This window comes from Elephantulus edwardii, unplaced genomic scaffold (genome assembly GCF_000299155.1).
Source record: "Elephantulus edwardii isolate Elephantulus edwardi_28Jun2011 unplaced genomic scaffold, EleEdw1.0 scaffold00094, whole genome shotgun sequence".
NCBI lineage: Eukaryota > Metazoa > Chordata > Mammalia > Macroscelidea > Macroscelididae > Elephantulus > Elephantulus edwardii.
Window position 1 is genome coordinate 3,712,243 of NW_006399844.1, and position 21,884 is coordinate 3,734,126.

The 21,884-nt window shown below is 44.8% G+C and overlaps 1 protein-coding gene and 1 pseudogene across 1 annotated transcript in view; both read left to right on the forward strand.

Moving 5' to 3' along the window:
* The window catches only part of ASIC2 (acid-sensing (proton-gated) ion channel 2), a 369,812-nt gene extending 365,046 nt beyond the window's left edge, over positions 1 to 4,766 (forward strand). Inside the window, exons 8-10 of the mRNA XM_006890915.1 lie at positions 668 to 747; positions 3,381 to 3,449; positions 3,816 to 4,766. Of these exons, the coding sequence (XP_006890977.1) occupies positions 668 to 747; positions 3,381 to 3,449; positions 3,816 to 3,917 (251 nt within the window). The 3' untranslated portion in view covers positions 3,918 to 4,766. The remainder of the gene's footprint in view (positions 1 to 667; positions 748 to 3,380; positions 3,450 to 3,815) is intronic.
* A 7,774-nt stretch (positions 4,767 to 12,540) lies between these two features.
* LOC102873254 lies at positions 12,541 to 13,216 on the forward strand (annotated as a pseudogene).
* The last annotated feature ends 8,668 nt before the right edge of the window (positions 13,217 to 21,884 follow it).

The window sequence follows — 21,884 nt, forward strand, 5'->3', positions numbered from 1 at the left end:
ATACCTTATATGACCTTATCCCAATGTCAAAAGCCATGCCATGGTTAAGGAGACATATACTACTGCTCATAACTTCCATCCTGGGCCCCTGGCACAGATTTCTGGGACTGGACTGTGCCCTCCCTTAGGGCAGGGGCCACACACACTATCTTCTCACAGTCCTTCTACTACCACAGACCACAACATCACAGTCTACAGACCACGACATCACATTCTACAGGCCACAACATCACAGTCTACAGAACATGACATCACTGTCGATACACCACGATATCACTGTCTACAGATCACAGCATCACTGTTTACAGACCACAGCGTCATTGTCTACAAACCATAACGTCACTGTCTCCTGACAGCCTGGAGCATGACTGGAAGCAGGAGTCCAGCAAGTGCAGTACTGTTTGTGAAATTGGACAAGCTCATTGGCCCAGGGCCATGAAGTCTATCCTGAGTTCCTCCAATATGCATTCACATTAGTCCCTACCCCTTCCTTGGAGTTGTGCAGTAAAGGGGGCACTTGTTACGGAGTGTAGCTTCTGGTTACAGGCTCAGGTTCCCATGGGAGCACGAATCAACGGGAAGGCCTCGTTTTCCTTTTGGTGTGGGTGCCAATTCCCGGAAGCCACGTGAGTAAAACCAAGTCTTTGGTCTTTCTCTCTCTCTCCAGGTGATATTGGTGGTCAGATGGGATTGTTTATTGGTGCTAGTATCCTTACAATACTAGAGCTCTTTGATTATATTTATGAGGTAAGCTTTGGGGTTGTTGATGGGGAATGTTGGTGCCCTCGACCCACCAAAGCTGAGGAGCTTCCAGCCTCTCTCTCCCCTCAGAGCTTCCTTTCTCCTCCATGCCTGTTAATGTTGCCCACCACAGCCTCTCAGGTCCAAGGGGGTGGGAAGGATAGAAAAGAAATGAAGCCATAGCGCCATTCTCAAGGTGCTTGAAGAGCTGGAGATTATCTATATTGGTGGGGAAAGGGACAAGTGGAGGACTACAGGCAGTTCTGAGCCCTTCCCACAGCTAGGCAAATGGGGCTCCATACACACCACACACACATAAACATAGATACCAAGCACATGCACACACAACATATACATGCACATGCATACCATGTATGCATACACACATAACAGGCACAAATACATGGCACAAACACACACCTGCCACACAAACACACATAATACTACACACACACACTTTCTTGTTTTTGTTTTCTTTATTATTATTACTTTTTAATGAAAATTTACAGAGACTTTGGATTTCCATGCATTCATTGTTGCACTTTTCTCCCTGCCCACCTCCCCACCCCCCCCCAGTACACTCTTCTCTTTGAAAAGCAAAAGAAAAGATCCCCCATTGTTTTACAATCCCTCCCCCCAGGTCCGCTCCACTATGCATTCTTGATTCTGGACTCTTGTCATGACAATAATAACTAATCACATATCCCTTTTAAACAGTTTTCTCCTTCATCTGTGTCAATGTAGTATACATTGATGAACCCATTTTTCTCAGTCTCCCAACAACCCCGATGTCAGTCCTGTTTTACAACAGTGGCACTATGCGGTATTTGTCCTTTTGTGACTGAGATACTTCACCCAGCATAATGTCCTCCAGGATCACCCATTTTGAATAATATTGCATGAGTTCCTTGTTTTTCAATGCAGCATAGTATTCCACTGTGTGAATATACCACAGCTTCTCTGTCCATTCATTTGTTGGCGGGAACTTAGATTGTTTCCAACTCCTTGCTATACACATACACTTTCCACATGAGCATGCATGCACACATTACAAGCCCCCCCGCCCCGCTGTTGTTGTTGTTGTTGTTATGTGCTGTCGGGTCGACTGTCACTCACAGTGACCCAATGAACAAGAGATCTGAACATTGTCCTGTCCTGAAACATCCTCACCATCTCCAGTATACTTGAGCCCTTTGGCACAGTCACTGGATCAATCCGTCTTGTTGAGGGTCTTCCTCTCCTACACAGAATCTCCACCTTTCCAAGCATGATGTCCTTCTCCAAGGACTGGCCCTTCCTAACCATATGCCCAGCGTAAATCAACAAAAATCCACAAAGGTCCCAAGGATGGACTCAGCAGGGCTCTTTAGTTCCTGGTGCAAGTCAGCCTTTTCAACCCAGGATCGACGAGGAACACACACATCCAGGCACGTCCAGACACACACGTATACCTGCCCTCACGCGGCCCTTCATATGAGAAGTGTATTTCCAGTTGGGCTCAGGAAAGGGGCATTTGCAACCATCCTTGTCCATCCTGAAGGACAAGGGCACCGTGGCTGCCTCTGATGTTGTAGTCGGTGTCTTTGTCTCCTTACGAGGCAGCTGAAACAAAGCTGTGAAAAGTTTCTCCAACAACAGACTGAGGCTTCTGGCACTGAGAGTTCCTGGTGCTGGCTACTCCTCCCACTGCATCTCCCCAAGACCCAGACAGAGAGTGCGTAGACCCTGGACCACTCTACAGAGGCCAGGCTGGACAGAGAGCCCCTGTCGAGCACAGCTGCCCCCCTCAACAACAGTGAGTTGGAGGGGTTGACCTGTACCAGGAAATAAAATCCTACTTCTGAGTCCTTCCCAGGCTTTGCTCTCAGCCCAGTGCTGCTTGGGGACTTCGGTCTCTGTGACTGAGATGCCTGATCCCCTTCACCCCCATGTCCTCCCAGAAATAGGCAGTTTGTGGCTCAGACTTTCTGGCGCTCCCTCTAGTGGCCATAGGGCCCTTGCAGCTGGGTGCCCACTGAGCCCTACTAGCTGCCTCTCAGCAGGTGACTCCTCATACCCAGATGAGGCCCCACGTCCAGATTTTATTCCGTTTTATATACTAATTTTTTTGTGAAAAGCTGTCCAAAGTTATGGAAAGTGAATCACACCAGGTAGTATATTTAATTCCTACCCTTTATTGGGAAGAATAAAATGTTCTGGATTCACATGTGGCCTGAACCGGTGAGCCGTTGAGTTGGCAGGTTTGGTTAGTGAATAGCAATCTGGTCCCCCAATCTCAGCCACAGCAAGAGGGTCCCAGGCTGCTCCCAAGGACAGACAAAGAGCCAGGCCACAAACACCTACTGCTCATCTAACACTCTCGATCCCTAAGACAGTCAGACCAAGCTGCAAGAATGCATTCTCTCATTGCCTCTTCCAAGCACACCTCCTGCATCAAATTTCATCTCAGTTGATACATTGGACACACTGGCTTCCAGAGCTCCCTGCCAGGCTGGGCTCTTGGTGACGTTTCCCCGCCTCTTGAGTAGGTGCTGCTTCTCTGGGGCCCCAGCCAAGCCCAGTGGAGGGAAGCCCCCCTGCCCAGCCCCCTGACCTTTGTCCTGATCTGCCTGACCAATGCCTTCTCACCTTCCTTGCAGCTGATCAAAGAGAAGCTATTAGACCTGCTGGGCAAAGAGGAAGATGAAGGGAGCCATGATGAGAATGTGGTAAGAGTGACTCATTGGCTGTTGAACGTGATAAGAGTGACTTGGCTGTTGGCCGGTTTACGCCTCAGACTTGGACAAGCTATATGAAGCCAAATACTGGGGCCAGGGCAGGAGGGATGGGCCTGGTCACTCACATGGCCATAGCTTGCAATATCCTATAAGCTCCCAAGCCCCAAGATGCTTCACTTGAGACTTGATTCTCTCTCTGAGACACCCCAAAAGCAGTTGAGTAGCCATGGATTCAGTGTCATTGCCCCAGAAAAGCCCAAAGGTGGGGAGCACACCTCACTGCTGTAGGCTGAGCCACCCAGACATTCGAATGTTTGTTGCATGAATGACCAAGACCCACCCTCCTCCCCCCTCCAGAGCACTTGTGACACGATGCCAAACCACTCTGAAACCATCAGCCACACTGTGAACGTGCCCCTGCAGACGGCCCTGGGGACCTTGGAGGAGATTGCCTGCTGACAGCCCTCAGACAACCCAGCTCCCCCAAACAGACCTTGAGGCCCAAGACCCAACACAGGGGACAGCAAGCTCAGGTGGGATGGCCCCTGAAGACAGAAAGAAGCAAGAGCGCCCTATGCACACATAGCAAACTATCTGCCAAAACCTCGCTAGAGCCACGTCCGACATGATGCGTCCTCGGGCCACCGCGTCCTTCCGAGGAGAGCCACGTCACTCGGGAACTGTCCACGAACCAACCTGCCATCACATCTCACTGCCAGATGTATAAAGCGCTTGCATGCTCAGACTTCTGACGGCGCCACCGCCACGTCTGTCTCTGTCCATGACATTCCTCTACGTGGTTTCCAGCTCTCGCTCTGCTGCCTGTGACAACGGAAGGGACCTGGTTCCAGCCCCAAAGTCACTGTCAGGCCCAGCTGGAAAACTGCACAAGCAAAGGGGGGAAACCGGCAAACTCTTTAATCTGTCCCGTCCTTGTGTAGTTCGTGAAGGTTCTTAACCAGGAGGGCCTGGCCACGGCCCTGCCCACAACCCTCTTCCCCTCTGCTGGCCCAGGGAGCTTCGGCCTCAAAGATGCCCAGCACCCACCCTGCCCTATGGCCTGGGTGACACCTACTTATGCCCACGGCCCCCACCTCATCCCTCTCTCCCTGTGAACAGCCTGTACAGTCTGATTCTTTTTATCTGGGGGGCTTCTTCTGTTTGTCTGTTGGAGATTTCGTTTTTGTTTTGTTTTCTGACTTTCTGTTTTGATGTTCAGAGATTTCTTTTCATCTTGGTTTTCCATTTTCTTTGGCATTTATTTATTCGTGCTTCAAATCACAGTCATATTAAAAGCTGGTCTTGTGGAAATGATTGAGTCTTTCTTGCCTTCCCCTTGAGCCCCCCCCAGACCCCCCCCCGAACTTAGGGCTCTATTCTTGATAGTTTAGGAAAGAGCCACAGATTTGACAGATACATGGGTAGATGGGTAGGTAAGTGAATGGAAAGAAAATACAACAGCTGGATGGAGAGAGTTAGAGGGATGCTACAAAAACAAATACTAGACTGATTTTATTCCAAGTCATGGCAAGCCCACGTAGGACAGGCTAGAACTGGGCTCCACTCCTACTGATTCTCAAAGGCAGATCAGTAGTCTTTCTTTGACACTGCGTTTGAAGGGCCTTTTGCATGCCTTTGCACATGTTTTGCACCACTCAAGTTCTCAGGTAATAGGAAGCTCTGGTAGCCTAGTGAATAGAGAGCTGCACCATCAACTGAAAGGCAACTGGTTCTAATCCACCAGCTGCTCTGTGAAAGAAAGACAGACAATCTCCTCCCATGTGATAGATACAGGATAGATGCAAATATATAAACATATCTACAAAACAAAGGTTTTATGAAATAATACTTATCTTTTGATAAGGTGTACACTCTATATTCTATTTTAAGTGAAAACACAACTTCCTAAATTCATACCCACTAGTGTGTCACCCAAAGTTGCACTACTTAAGGATGCTTTGGGAAGAATATTATATGATTCAGGAAGTAGTAAAAGAAGATGGAAAGAGTATACACAGTCATTGAACCAAAAGGAATTGGCAGACACAGAAGAAGTTCATGAAACAACATATGAGCAGGAGCCTATGATAATGAAGGAAGAAGTTCAAGCTGCTTTAAAAGAATTGGCAAAAAATAAAGCCCCAGGAATTGATAGTATACCAAATGACATACTTGAACTAACAGAAGCTGCCCTGCATTTGCTCACCAAGTTGTTTCAAGAAATCCTGGAGGAAAACTTGGCCAACTGACTTTAAGAGATCTATATTTGCTCCATTCCAAAGAAAGGTGATCCAACAGAGTGTGGAATTTATGGAACAATATCATTAATATCGCATGCAAGCAAGATTGTGCTGAAGATTACCCAAAAATGACTGGAACAACACATCAACAGAGAACTGCTGCCAGAACTGCAGACTGGGTTCAGAAGGGGTCATGGTACCAGGGACATTATAGCTGATGTTAGATGGATCTTAGCTGAAAGCAGGGAGTATCAGAAGAATGTCTATCTGTGTTTCATTGATTATGCAAAAGTGTTTCACTGTGTGGATCACAACAAACTGTGGCTGACTCTGAGAAGAATGGGAATCCCAGAACACTTGATTGTGCTAATGCGGAACCTATACTTGGACCAGGAGGTAGTCATCAGAACAGAGCAAGGAAACACTGCATGATTCAAAATTGGGTAGAGTGTATGCCAGGGATATGTCCTATCTCTATCCTTTTCAATCTATATGCAGAACAGATTACCTGGGAGGCTTGGCTCTATGAGAAGTGTGGCATCAGGATTGGAGGAAGATTCATCAACAATCTGCATTATGCAGACGACACAACTCTGCTTGCCGAAACCGAGGAAGACCTGAAGCTCTTGCTGCAGAAGGTCAAGGTCTGCAGCCTTCAATATGGGTTGAAGCTCAATATCAAGAAAAGAAAGATTCTCACCACTGAGGCACTTGGCAGCATCATGATAGATGGTGAAGAGACTGAGATTGTTAATAGCTTTAGTTTGCTTGGCTCCACAGTCAACACTCTTGGCACCAGCAGCCAGGAAATTAAAAGACGTATTTTGATGGAAAAGTCTGCTATTAGAGACCTCTCCAAAGTACTGAAGAGCAACGATGTCAGTCTGGAGACTAAGGTGTGCCTGATACAGGCCATGGTCTTTGCAATTACTTGCTATGTGTCAGACAGCCAGAAAAAGACTAGGAATGATAGACACTGTGGCAATCCATCTTGTTGGAGATCTTTCTCTTTTCCACAGACCCCTCCGCCTTTTCAAACATGACGTCCCTCTCCAAGGAATAACCCGTCCTAGCAACATGCCCAAAGTATGTGAGGTGAAGCTTCATCACCCTGGCTTTCAAAGAGCATTCTATCTGTACCTTCTCCAAGACACATCTTTTTATTCTTTTGGTTGTCCATGGGATATTCAGTCCATTTCTCTAACACTACAGCTCAAAGGCATTAATTCTTCTTCTGTCATCCTTATTCATTGTCCAGCTCTCAGATGTATAAGTGGTTTAAAAGACCATGGCCTGAATCAGGTGCATTTAGTCCTCAAACGGCATCAGTCATTCCCAAATCATAACCAACAAGGGTCACGTAGATTACACACAGTTACAGGACTGTCCCCACCAGCAGCTCAGCATCAGGACTCTTCTGATTCCAACACCAATGTATACAGTCCATGAAATGAATAGGCACTGATTACACACACTGATGAACAGCTAATCAAAAGCCAGACGCTTTCAGCCTTCTGCTCACTTAATTCTCATATTAATTTTGTTACATAGTTTTCATTATCCCTATTTTACAGGTGAACAAATTGAGCCTCAACACAACCAAAATAATGAGACCTGATTTCAGACAGCTGGTGGTAGGCAGAGCTGGGACTCGAACTTGTAGGTGTCTGATTGCAGAGCCCCTACCCTTTCAATATAATAAGGTGCCTTCTATAATCCTCATGGCATAATGGGAGCTGTGGTGGCACAGTGCATAAAATGTAGGGGTGTTAACCAAAAGGTCAGCAGTTCTAATCTATCAACCACTTCATAAAAGAAAGCTGGGCAGTCTCCTATAATGATTTGCAGAGTCAGAAACCCAATAGAGGACAGAGTCAGAGTCAACTCAACAACAATGGGTTTGGTTTTGTGTTCTTGTGACAAGTTGGTTTGGAGTATGCAGTGATCCCCTGCCCAATGAAGACATCACATGCCAAGATGCCAAGGCCACAACACGTGGGGACTATAGGCCATTCAGTGTTGTACCTGTGTGAAGTATGTCACCAGATGGAGGCTGCCAGAGCTCACTTGCACGACCCATTCAGAGAAGGAAAAGGTATATGTCCAGCATGACAAATTGCAAAGAGCCCCACATCTGGAGTCCAGTCAGGAGCCACAAGCCTGGTCTTGAGGTTCTTCTCTCAGGAGCTACATGACAGTGGATAAGACTCTTGGGCATCATCCTCTCTGAGCCTCATCTCCTCAAATTTAGGATCAAAATAACACTTTGCCTGTGCAAGAGGTCCAGATGGTGTGCCGCATTCCCTTTAGACTTGGAGTCTGTGGTGGAATTGCTTCCTCTACCCAGGGGACAGGGTGTCCCAGGCACACCCATGCACAAACTATGGCCAGGAAGTGGCAGTAAGGGGACCCCCCAGAAGACAACAGGGGATCCTCACAATGCCTCCTCGCCTCTTGTGTTCCCCACTCTCCAACTTCCTCTCCCATGGGGTTGACCATGGCTACTAGCAAAGCTGGGCTTTAATTTTTTTAAAAAATTGTAGTTTGAGTGAAAGTCACAAAACAAATTCATTTTTCGCTCAACCATGCAAACAATTTTTCCCCTAAAATGTTTATTTCAATTCCTATAATAAAATTGAATTTTTCCACTTCTCCCTTGTAATTCTGATTGCCATTATGCCTTCTATTCTTGGTGTCTTCTCTTTCCTTAGTGATACTCTGTGGTCACCCCTTACTGATACATGACAACAATACATGGCATAAATGGACTATCAAAGATAACCAAAAAATGTACACTCAGTAGAGGATAAGCTGGATAAGGGTTTCATTTTTAGAATTCGCCAGTTGTCTAGTTTATCCTCTGCTGATTGTGTGTTCTGGGTAGGGTTTTTTGGTTATATTTGATAGTCCGTTTATACCATATATTGCTGTTGTGTGTCACTGAGTCAGAACTGACCCATAGTTGATCCTCCAGTGAGTTTCAGGGGTAGTAAATTACATGACAGGAGATTTCCCATCTTTCTCTTGCGAAGCAATTGGTAGATTCAAGCTGTGTTGATTCAACCTTTATGTTGCCAGCACAGTTCCTTACCACTAAGCCACCAGCACTCCCTAACTGTCCAGTTTTCTTCTCTGCTGACTGTGCATTTTTGGTTATGGTCCATTTATGCCATACATTGTTGTTGTTGTTGTTTACCGTCGAGTCAGAACTGACCCGTAGCTGACCCTCCAGTGGGTTTTCAGGGGCAGTTAATCACACGGAAGGAGACTGCCGTCTTTCTCCTGCAGAGCAGCTGGTGGATTTGAACCATGTGCCTCCAGCACAGATTAACTCTAAAAATTGTCCCAATTTTTTTCTTTAATGATTTTGATAGTTTTAGGTGTTCTGCCTACATATTTCACAACATGAACAAAAACTAAATCAAGACGGGCTTTAATATGTTAAAACAGAGACTTTCTTTTTCTGTGGGTTCTATTAAAAATTGTCACAAACTTAGTGGCTTAAAACAATACATATTTATTATCTTGCAGTTCTGTTGGTTAGAAGTCTGACACGTGTCTCACTAGACTAAGATCAAGGCTGTGTTCCTTCAGGAGAATCTGGAAAAGGGAGGCAGAATCTGCTTCCTTATGTTTTCCAGTTTCTAGAGGTCACCTGCATTGTTGGTTCATGACGTGTGTCTTCAAAGCCAGAAATGGCACCTAGAGTTCTTGCATTGCCTCTCTCAGACCTTCCTCCATTGTCATGTCAGCCTCTAACTCTAACTCCTTCTCTGCCTCTCTTTTCCACTTATAAGGAATATTGTGATTGGCCCCTAGCCAGGGAGCTTTGGTGCCATAGTCCACAGGGAGTTACATGCTAACCCCAAATTGTTGTAGTTTTTGTTGCTGTTGTTATTGTTGTTACATGCCATCAAGTCACCTTCAACTCGTGGTGATTCCATTTATAATAGCTCTGAAGCCGGCCCTGCCCTGAGCCAGTCTCACCTACTCCAATACACCTACCCCCATTGCCCTAGTTACTGTATCAATCCATCTCATCCAGGATATTCCTCTCCTGTGCTGTTCCTCCACCCTTCCAAGCATGATGTCCTTCTACAAGGAACAGTCTCTCCTGGCCACATGCCCAAAGTATGGGAGACAGAGCTTCAAAATCTTGCCTCCAAGCAGAAACTTGGTTTCACCCTAAGACAAACCTATTTATTTTCTTGGCAGTCCATGGTATGTTCAAGACTCTTCTAGAGCACCACAACTCAAAGACATTCATTCTTCTTATATCATTCTTAGTCATTATCCATCTCTCTGATGCATGGTAAGTAATTGTGAAGACCATAGCCTGGATTAGGTGCACCTTGGCCTCTAGACTGACCTCACTGCTTCTCAGGACTCTGGAAAGGTCCTTGACAGCAGATTTACCTAATGCAATTCACCTTTTGATTTCCTGACTGCTGGTGCCAAAAGTGTGGATTATGGACCAGAGCAAGCTGTAACTGTTAACAACCTCAATCTCTTCTCCATCCATCATTGTGCTGCCAACTGGCCCAGTGGTGAAAATCTCTGTCTTCCCCATACTTATTTGCCAGTTCAAATCCACCATCGACTCCACTGGAAAAAGATGGGCAAGCTCCTCCCATGTAGTTTACAACCTCAGAAATGCCAAGGAAGATCAGATGTTTCCTTCTCAACAGTAATGCATTTCAAACTAAATCAAGATAACCTCCTTATCTCCCATTAAATTGTCTTAATCCACCATTAAATCATCAACTTAATCACATCTGCAAAATCACTTTGGCTGTGTATAAGTAGCATAGTAATAGGCTTTGAGGTTTAGAATCTCATATCTTTGTTGATGTTGAGTGTCATTTAATCAATTCCAACTCACAGTAATACCACATGACAGTAAAACTGCTCGCCATGGAGTTTTCTAAAACAGACAGAGAAGAAATTGAGACTGTTAACAGCTTCAGCTTGCTTGGTTCCACAATGAACTCTTCACACCAGCAGTCAGGAAATCAAAAGATAAATTGCACTGGGAAAGTCTGTTGTCAGGGACCTGTCTAGAGTACTGAAGAGCAACGATGTCAGTCTGGAGCCTAAGGTGCACCCGATTCAGGCCATAGTCTTCACAATTACTTGCTATATATCGGAGAGCTGGACAATGACTAAGGATGGTAAAAGAAGAATCAATGCCTTTGAGTTGTGGTGCTGGAGAAAAGTATTGACTATACCATAGTATGACAGGAGAATAAACAGGTCTATCCTGGAGATGGTAAAACCAAGCTGCTCTCTGGAGGCAAGGATTTTGAAGCTCCATTTGCCATAGTTTAGGCACTTGGCTAGGAGGGACTAATCCTTGGAGAGAAGGACATCATGCTTGGAAGAGTGAAGGGAGAACATAGGAAGGGAAGAACCAGGATGAGATGGATTGACTCAGTGACTGGAGAAATGGGATTAGTTCTGTCAGAGACAATGAAAATTGTCTCAGGATAGGGCAGGGTTTGTGAATAGGGTTGTACATGAGTTGCAATGAGTTGCAGGTGACTCAACGGCACATAACAACAATCATGTTTAAGGAAGGGTGGGCGTTAATATATGGACTTCAGTTTTACTCGGGTAATTCTTTGCCTGATGCATTGAATGAGGAGTAAGGGGAAATCCATTCATATACCACACATTGCTCCCTAACACTGGGAGAAAATAGTGTGTCTCTCCAATTACACACACATTGTCTTAGCAATTAGAGAGGTGACTGACACCCAGTATCTTCCTACCCCCAATTACATCTGTCATATGTTAAAGTTCTAAGGAGCGTACAAAGCTTCATTCTCAGGTGATGTTTTACATAAGGATCATTTTATGGCCTCAATATCTATCTAACTTGTTTGAAAAGACTCTAATTATGAAGTCAATGTTAAGTTTCCACAATATCTTCTCCTTCAGGCCTCACCCAATATGACCCACATTTTCCTATTGTTTCTTCTCGTTGTTTGGGGGGGGTGTGGTTTGTTGGATTTTGTGTTGTTTTGGTGGGTTGTTTTTCTTTTATAGTTTAGGTGAAATTTGAAGAGCAAATCCATTTACTGTTCAGCAGAATTATACACAGATCATTCCACGACAAGGTTTCCATCCCCACAATGCATCAGTCCTTGCCCCGTTTCTCCCCAGGATTCCCTATTTCCGTTTTCCTAGTTTTCCTGCTCCTTTCTGCCTTTTAACCCTCATGTTTGGGGAAGATTTTTAATCTTCACATGAGAGATCTGCAGGTCTTTCTCTCGTGGAGACAATTTGTGGGCTTGAGACATCAAACTTTTTGTTAGCAGCTGCATAACCATTATGCACCCAGAGCTCTTTATCCTGCCTGTTACAAGCACCCCAGAGCTTACAGCTGAAGCATGTACCTAGGGTTCACCCAGAAAATTGATGGCACTGCCAAAGTTGTGCCCCCAGTCTCTCAGGCTCCCAACTCCATTTGTAGATCAGCCAGACTGACACAAAACAAGAAATACTGAGAAAGAACATTATTTCCAGGCTTTACAAGGTTCTAGAAGACACTTCCTGTATTCTATCTCCATACCTATTCAGTCTGTCTGCTAAGCAAACCATTAAAAAGCTAGACTTTATGAAGAAGAATGTGGCCTCAGGATTGAGGGAAGACTCATGAACAACCTTAATCAGGCAGCTGACACAACCTTGCTTGCTGAACATGAGGACTGAGACACTTGTTGCAAACTTTCAAGGACTGCTGTCTTCAATATGGATTAGATCTCAACATTAAGAAAACAAAAACCGATAAAGGTCCTTCTCGCTGCTCTACTTACAATCCGCTACGGCGCTGAAGCAAGATGAGTTCTGAGAAGTCATCTATGCTGCTGGGTTACTGGGATATTCGCAGACTGGCGCACGCCATCCGCATGCTGCTGGAGTTCACCAGTACAGCCTACGAGGAGAAACGGTACACGTGCGGAGAAGCTCCTGACTATGATCGAAGCCAATGGCTAGATGTGAAATTCAAGCTGGACCTGGACTTTCCAAATCTGCCCTATCTTGTGGATGGGAAGAATAAGATCACCCAGAGCAATGCCATCTTGCGCTACATTGCTCGCAAGCACAATATGTGAGACGGAGGAAGAAAAGATTCGAGTGGACATCATAGAGAACCAAGTAATGGATTTCCGCATGCGACTTGTCCAGATCTGCTACAACCCTGACCATGAAAAGTTGAAGCCTCAGTACTTGGAACAGCTACCTGGACAACTAAAACAATTCTCTTTGTTCCTGGGGAAATTCTCCTGGTTTGCAGGGGAAAAGCTCACTTTTGTGGACTTTCTCGCTTATGATGTCTTCGATCAGAACCGCATGTTTGAACCAAAGTGCCTGGATGAATTCCCAAATCTGAAGGCTTTCATGTGCCGTTTTGAGGCTTTGGAGAAAATAGCTGCATACATGCAGTCCGACCGCTTCTTCAAGATGTCCATTAACAACAAGAATGCGCAGTGGGGCAATAAGAGAATATGCTGAGCAGAAGGCCAAGTTACGCTGCTTGTCTTTTTCTACTACTTGTTCGGTGGGAGCCTTGTCTTCTGTCTTCTCTGCTCTTTTCAATAAATAGCATTTAGGCTGTTTGCTCTTAAAAAAAAAAAGGAAAACAAAAACCCTCACCACTGAGCCAATAAGCACCATAATGATAGATGGAGAAAAGACTGAAATTGTTAATTATTTTCTCTTGTTTGGATCTGCTATTAACACCCTTGGTATCAGCAGTCAGATCAGGAGATGTATTGCATGGGGAAAGTCTACTGTCAGGGATCTTTCCAAAGTTCTAAAGAGCAATGTCTGGTTCAAGTCCTTATTGTTGTTGGGTACTGTCAAGTTGAGTATGACTCAGTGACTCTATGAATAACAGATCTGAACTCCATCCTATCCCATGTCATCCTCACAATCTCTGACACACTCAAGCCCATTGCTAAAGTCACTGTGTCAGAACACCTGGTTTTCACTTTTATTGACTTCCCATCTGGGCCCTATCGCTAATATTATATCTATCCTTATTCTTCTACTGATCATAGGGTGTTCATAGGCCTTTTATTTCAGAAGTAGATGACCTATCCTTTTTCTTACTCTATCTTCATCCGGAAGCACCACTAAAACCTGTCCACTGTCAATGACCCCTCTGACATTTGGATCACCAGTTGCATAGCTTTCAGCATCACAGCAACCCACAGTACAGCAAACTGACAGACAAGTGTTGTACTAATTAGAACAATGAGAAACAAGTAAGAATACAGATATCCAGGCCACAAAGTTATTCAAGCCAGTCTTTCCAATTACCTACAGTGCATCTGAGAGCTGATAATAAACAGCATGACAGAAGAATTGATGGATTTGAGTTATGGTGTTGGAAAAGAGTACTGACCATGGACTGCCAGAAGAACAGACAGATATGTCTTGGAGAAAGTGCAACCATGGTGCTCCTTGGAGACAAGAATGTTGTTGTTGTTGTTGTTATGTGCCGTAAGGATAATAGGGAAGCTTTATCTCACATACTTTGAACATGTTAGGAAAGGTAATTCCTTGGAGACAGTACCATACTTGGAAAGATGGAGGGTCAGAGCAAGAGAGGGAGTCCCTCAATGAGATGGATTGATTCAGAGCTTGTGGCAACAGGTTCAAATGTGTTGAGGATGATAAGGATGACCCAGGATAGGACAGGGTTAAGGCCTGTTGTTCATACGGTCACTATGAATCATACTCAGGTCAACAGCACTTAACAACAAAAGGAAGTCACTCCCAAGATAAGCTCATCCCTCACTGTATCTGGCTGGGAAATGTCACACTGGTGGATAGGCTGTTGGGTGCAGAAGGGCAGGGCTGTGATGCATGCCCACAGATTGTTCACACCAGGAACAGGAACCAAATGAAACATCTATTCTGTCTTTCTGGTGCTCTGCCTTGTTCCAGTTTAACAGTCTCATCATTTTTTTTAACTCTATAGTTTAAGTTGCAATTTAAACTGCTTCATTGAGTTTCCAGTTTTTTTTCACAAGAAAAAAAAAGATCAATTTGTAATACAGCAAAAAATCTTCTAAAGGGTTTGGATTGCCTCAGGGATCACATAGTACGTGTCCCTTCTGATTTGAGAGTTCTAGCTTTGTTCAGCTTGATTTACATATTCAACCTGCTTAACTTGGTTAAGGCAGAAAAGATCATAAATTCAAGCGCGTAAATTGGCAACTATCTTCTGAATATTAACTGGTTCTTAAAAAAAGACTCAGTTTCAAGTCTGGTGATTGCCACATTGGCTTGTTTTTTGTTTTGGTGGTTGTTGTTTTTGTTGTGTTTTTTTTCCAAACAAGTAGTTATATGCAGTGCTTTCCTTAAAATCTGGAGAGGATCAGGGATGAAGGAGGATCAGGGATGTATCTTGTTTTCAGGTGTGATCTGAGTGACGACATGAAGGCCAAAAGTGTAGGTATGATTGAGTCCAAACTAAGCCAGAACAATCAGTCTCCTTTGCTGTGGGGTCAGTTCCAGTTTGGGGTGATCCAATGTCTCATAGAGTCACTCCACAGGATTCTCTTAGTGCGCATCTTTTTTAAAAAAATATTTTTATTATTATTAATTTTAATAAAAATTTACAGAAACTTTGTCTTTCCATTCATTCATTGTTGCACTTTTCCCCTGCCCCCCCCCCAGTACACTCTTCTCTTTGAAAAGTAAAAGAAAAATTATTTCACTATTTTACAAACTCTCCCCCCAGGGTCCACTCCACTGTGCAGCCTTCGCTCTGGATTCCTGTCATGACAATAATACCTAATCACATATCCCCCTTAATCACATTTCCCCCTCAAATAGTTTCCTCCCTCATCTGTTTCAATGCAGTATATATTATTTATCCCCTTTTTCTCAGTCTCCTCTCAACCCCGATGTCAGTCCTATTTTACAACAGTGGCATTATATAGTATTTGTCCTTTTGTGACCGAGATATTTCACTCAGCATAATGTCCTCCAGGGTCACCCACTTCGAATAATATTGCATGAGTTCCTTGTTTTTCAATGGGTGCTCATCGTAATGGAAGCAGATTGCCAGGCCTTTCTTTCATGATGCCATTGGGTGGGATTTGAACCACTCACCTTTCTGTTGGTAGCCAAGAACTTGCACCAAGCAGGGATTCTCAGTGACCTCAGAGGGTCACAAACTGACCTATAAAGACAAATCAGTGACATTTGCTGCCGCTGTGGGTCCCTCTATCAGACACTGGGCAGGCTGCTTACATGTTTTTACTTTGCTGTTCTTGGCAGAGAAGCTGAAACCATTTTACTTCCTTCTCTCCAGCCTGAAGCTCTTTCCTTGGAGTTTGAACCATGCACATGCCTACTGGGAAGTTTGTGGAGCCACAGCCCTGACACAGGGGGGTCAGAGTCTGTGGGAAGGGACATGGGGGGAGAGGAGGTAGTGTTAGGTTCCCTGAGGAGCAAGATAAGCAAAGGCTTACTTGTGCTTACTTACTAATCTCTAGTTGACAATTTCCTTTTTTCAATATTTTGACCATATCAAAGATTCTGCTTCTAGACATGGCTGGCACCTGTCTTCCTCTTAACTCCACAGCATCTTCCCGCAGAACCTAACCCTCTTCAAATTCACAACCCTTGACAGAAAACGAGTACCCAGTAAGCAAGGTAAGTGTAGGTTTAGTTGGGCTTAATGATGGTGAACAATTTCACATGTTTAGTAAACAAGCATAGAGGAAGCTCTGGTGACCTAGTGGCAAGGACTTGTGCTGCCATCCTAAAGGCAGGCTGTTTGAATCCACCAGCTGCTCCATAGGAAAAAGATAGGTAATCCCCTCCTGTGCTACTTACAGCCTCTGAAAACCGGCCAGAGGCAGTTCTAACTCAAAGTTACACAAGAACAAACCAGTGCAGACAGACACATCTGCGTTTACTTTGTTTTAGGGAGTAATCTGCATCTGTGTTGGGGCGGGGCATCTCTGGGGAAAGGTTCTTGCTGTGAGTGGAAAGGCCAAAGGCAGGCCCTTCTCACCCACCAGTGTGATCCTGCTGGACACCGTTTTCCCTTAGGTGAAGCTCAGATCATGCCATCTGAGCTCAGAGTCCCAAGAAGAATCCTAGTGTGCCTCCTCCACCAGCTCAGAGATTTCCGTTTGATTTTGAGAACCAGATGCAGAGCTGTGCTGAGAGCCTCTGTGGTGTCCCCTGGAATGGCTCTCGGTGTGACAGAGAAGAAATAACAGCTCAGAGAGGGTGAGGAATTTGCTTCTGGAGGAGGGTCACACAGCCAGTCAGGGCAGACCCCTCACTGCACTGGACATGCACGTGCTTTCAGGCAAGGTTGCGGGGAAAAAAGGAAGAGAAATGCCAAACAGCACAGATTCGTCATTCATTTGACCTACGTTTATCGATGTGTTTTATGTGCTGGGCACGTGCCCTCAGTGAATCTATAATCAAAGCAGAGAATATTGACAAGTAAACAGAACCTGAAGAGGAATATAGATTTTTCTCCTGAAAGGGGCCCGAGGGAGAATTCTACTCAGAGGACATGATTTGGGGAAGAGCACAGTCCAGGGATGTTTGTGTGAAAGGGGAAAGTCGCCAACATGACCGCCAGGAGGTCAGGTCCCAAAGAGTTCATGCAGCTGCTCTCTGAGAATGAAGTCTTCAAGCCTTTCCTCTCTTTCCCCAACATCTGTGCAGACGTTTCCCAAGCAAGATTGTCTTCATTTAGCCAATGTCTCTTTCCACACCCCTTTGACATTCTTAATCCATGGAATCTTGTGTGTTGTGTTTCTAGGCTCAAAGGTTGCATACACATGGGTGTATAAGGTCCAGGAGAACCAAGAAAGCAACGCAGCCTGAAAAGAAACCTGAAGAGGAGCGTCATTAATTCAACAACATTCAATGAGCACGTGTGTGCTCGCCTTTTAAAGAACAAAGCGTAGGTCGGCAAAGACTGTGGGCAGAGAGTTGGAAGGCTGCATTTCTAACCCAGTTCTATCCAGGTCCCCCTCTCTAAAAGGAATTGTTGTTTGTACCATTGAATCAGAACCACAGTTGACCCTCCAGCAGGTTTTCAGAAGTTATAAATTGCATGACAGATTTGTCTTTCATCCACAGATCAGCTGGTGGATTTGAACCATGTGTCTCTGGGTTGGCAACACAACTCTTAGCACCAAGCCACCAAAGCTTCCTCTCAAAGGGGAGGGGATAGAAAATGAATAGGTCATGGATTTGATTCTTCCCAACTCTAACAGTCTCTGGATCGAAGTTGAAAATGGGTATCAGGCCTCTAGGCAAATACTTCATTTGCTGTTCAAAGCCCCTGTGCTCTATCTCTAAAATGAGATGCGGATACATAGTTTGTAGAGGTGTTATAAACATTAGAAGGGAGCTCTGGAGGTGGTGTGGTCTGGAGAGAGCTGTGCTGCTACCCCAAAGGTGGTGTGACTTTGTTGGTTCAAATCCATGGGTGGCTGCAAGGGAGAAAAATAGGCACCCTCCTTCAATGTGATTTACAGCCTCAGAAACCCAATGGAGGGTCAACTATGAGTTGGTTTCCATTCAAATAGCAAAAAAGTTTTGTAAATTTTACAAAGATGAAATAGCTAATTTGTGGAAGAAGTCCTTGTTGATGCTAGGCGCTGTTGAGTACGAACCAACTCATAGCTGACCATCCTCCAGTGGGTTTTCAGAGGCAGCAACCACACAGGAAGAAACTAGTCATCCTTCTCCCACCATGCAGCTGGCAGATTCGAATTGCTTACCTTTGGGTTGGCAGTGCAACTCTTTACCACTTAGCCACCAGAGCACCCTTGGGTGATGCAAACAGTTAAACACTTAACCATTGGTGGCTCAAACCCACCCAGAGGTGCCTCAGAAGACAGGCCTGGCAATTAGCTTCCAAAAGTTCACAAGCTTGAAAACCCTGCAGAGAAGTTTTACTCCGTGCACATAGAATTGCCCAAAATCAGAATCAATGCAACAGCCGCTAACAATGACAATGTGTATATAACACTTTCTTGACAATTTTCGCTGTTTTTCCTGTAGACCATTGATTCTTGGATTTTTTTATCAATCTTTTTTTTATATACTGGGTTACATACAAAGTTCGTAAAGTTCGTATACATTGTTTTTCACACTGGTGTGAAGAACATTGATTCTTGATCTTGTCTGGGTCACAGACTCCTTGGAAAATAAGATTGAAAGCTATGAAATCTCTCTCCAGAAAAAGTGCACATGAGCACACAGACGCAAACCTTCTGTATCATTTTCAGGGGGTTAGGCAGCTCCTCCCAAGAAGCTCATCTGTGACCCTCTGGGGAGTCACCACCCGTCCACAGAGTCCTCTTGGTCCAGGAAAGCCTAGCCTGTGTTCCCAAAGAAAACCACAGTATCACAAAGAGCCACCAAGATGTCCTGAAAAATGACATCATAGTGACTGTCATTTTTCAATTTTAAGGAGAACACAAAGCAGAGACAGAATTTGATCAATGTGGGTTTTTTCCTCCCATAATTTTTTAAAACCTTTGCCACCTGCTGCCGCTTGTCTGAGAGTGTCTTCTTACAGAAGCAAAGAGAATGAATGAGCAGAAAATGAATCTGACCAGAAGAAATGAGAACAGAAGAACTTGGAGATGTGACTTCAGGAAAGCATTTTATGCTTGTGGAGAGCTTCTGGATGAGGAGGCCGCTGGCAAAGGCGACAGCTACAGCTTCTACTTGGCAAACACCCCCTAAGACCTAGCCCTTAGGGAACAACTTCTGCATCTAGGAAATGCATGTGGGGAGCTCTCAGATGCCACTGATCCACAATGCACACCACCACTGACATCCCACGGCTTCTGAGCTGGGCTGCAACGGTGGTTTTTTCCTAAAAAAAAAAATTACTGCCTGGTAATGGCTTTGAGTGATGCTTTGCGACCCACCTCTTTGACACTCCTCTCTACATCATGCCTTGGAAACAAGTGGCTCATTTGGCTAACTTGTCACTGTTATGGTTCATTTGTCTTTAGCATAATTCACACTTTGGGGGCTTATTTTCAAACAGAATTATGTCCAAGTTAAAATAGACCCAATCCAAGATGACTGATAGGCACCGAAGCACACCTAGCACAGCAAGTCATAGAGGAAGAGGAGTCAAGAATCGTCTGGAAGACTTCCCAGTGCCGGTTCAGGCTCTCTGTCCTAGTTCCATCCCACCGCATGGGGATCTGTGTGCTACCATGTGCCAGGCTCTGTGTTAGGCACAAAGGGTCTTCAGAGGCTCCCAGTCTAGCTGGGAGAGATAAGGAACAGACATGCACACTAGTATCTACAGCATTAAGAGCAGATTTTGCTAGAAGACTTGAAAGATGAGGTTACTGGGAAGTCAGGTTTGCAGAGAAAAATGCAAGAACAAAGGCTGAAAAGCGGAAGTGAGCTTGAAGGATTTGGGGAATGATGGATATAATGACTCCTTCTCCAATGTCTTTCTCAGTAGTGTCTTCCCACTCCGGGGACCAGTCTACCGAGAATCTAAGCACAGGCGTTTGACCTCCAGTCAGCTACAGAACCTCTGACATACTGAGGACAAAGTCCAGTATTTAGAGCCCAGAAGCTCCATCCAGGTTCCAGCTTTCCCAAAGCCATCTCTCTGAGCAAGCTCTAGAACTTTCCTGGGGTTGTGGGTTTTCCTGAGAAATGAGGTTAACTTCTACTTTCTAGAAACACTTTTGAGAGTGGTGAAATAAACTAGCAAGTGTGTGCCATGTCCAGTACATGTTAAGTCAGAGAATTCTCATGCATGTCCACTGAGAGTGGCCCCCTTCCGAGTGCTGGAGGATTCTTGGCCATGTTCCAATTCCATGGGAAAGATAATTGTAATCAGTTAAAAATGGCAAAGGTGCAAGAAATGGTAGTGAATAAGTCACTCTGTACAAGATGGCCAGTAATTCAAACCCACGTTTAATAAAGCACTCTTTATAATATAACAGTAAAGAGTTGGAAACAGCCCAAGTGCCCATCAATGGACAAATGTCTAAAGAAACTGGTATGTTCACACAATACAGCATCACTGGAAAAAAAAATAAAAATCTAGAGTTTGTGAAATACAGCACAACATGGATGAAACTATATCCAATTATGCTGAGTGACATTAAGTCTGTCACAAAAAGACAACTACAGTACAAGACCAGTAATATAGAAAGCTAAGAAATGTTTTACACACTGATAGGATCAACCCTGGAAGATTAACAGAGATGAGAAGGCAGGGGGAGGGAAGCAACTAAAAAAGAGGGGGGAGGGCTATCATGATACAAAACCACTATCATAAAAAGCTAAGGAAAGGTTAGGGAGTTCTTGTGGCCGACTGGGTAGGAAATTGCGCTGCCAGCCAAAAACACAGTTCAAATCCACCAGCTTCTCTGAGGACGTGTGAAGAGCAACCTTCTCTCGTGCAATTTCCAGTCTTTGAAAATGCAGTAAAGGGTTAGTTAGGAGTCAGTTCTGACTTGAAGGAAGGGAATGAGTGAAGGGAAGGTTTACACACAGATGAAACGTACTTGGGATGGTTAGCCGACGAAGGAAGAGCAAGGGAAACAAAAAGGAACAAAAGTTTTGAAAGAAATATCACATTGTTGACTCTTTTTTAAAATTGTCCAGTAGATGCTGGTGTCCTTCCCATAACAGGCTGTCCCCATGGAACCAGGCCAGCTTCCCACAGGCCACTCCAGAGGCCCAAGGCAGAGTGGAGCTGATGCGCTTACTGTGGAATGGATCACATAGGCTCCAACCCGAGAAGAACACTGAACAAAGCCCCCTGAGCTGCCACGGGCCTCGCCTCCCCTCGCCCACACTCCCAGGTGGAGAAGGGACAGGACTTAGACATGCTTGTCCTTCCATGGAGTGTTCACCTTGTGGTTGTCAGTTGTCATCTAATAGATCCCAGCTCATAGCAAACCACGCATGCAGAGTTGAAGTGCTCCGTGACGTTTTCAACACTGTGACCTTTTGGAAACATATTGTCATGACTTCCTCCTAAGAAGTCTCTGAATAGATTTGAACTGCCAATCTTTTAACCAGTAGCCTATGACTTAGCCATTTATGTAACCAGGGACTACTCACCTCTTCCTTCTTATTGTTTTTGTTGTTGTTTTTGTTGTTGTTGTTGTTGTCGTTGTTGTTAGATGCCATC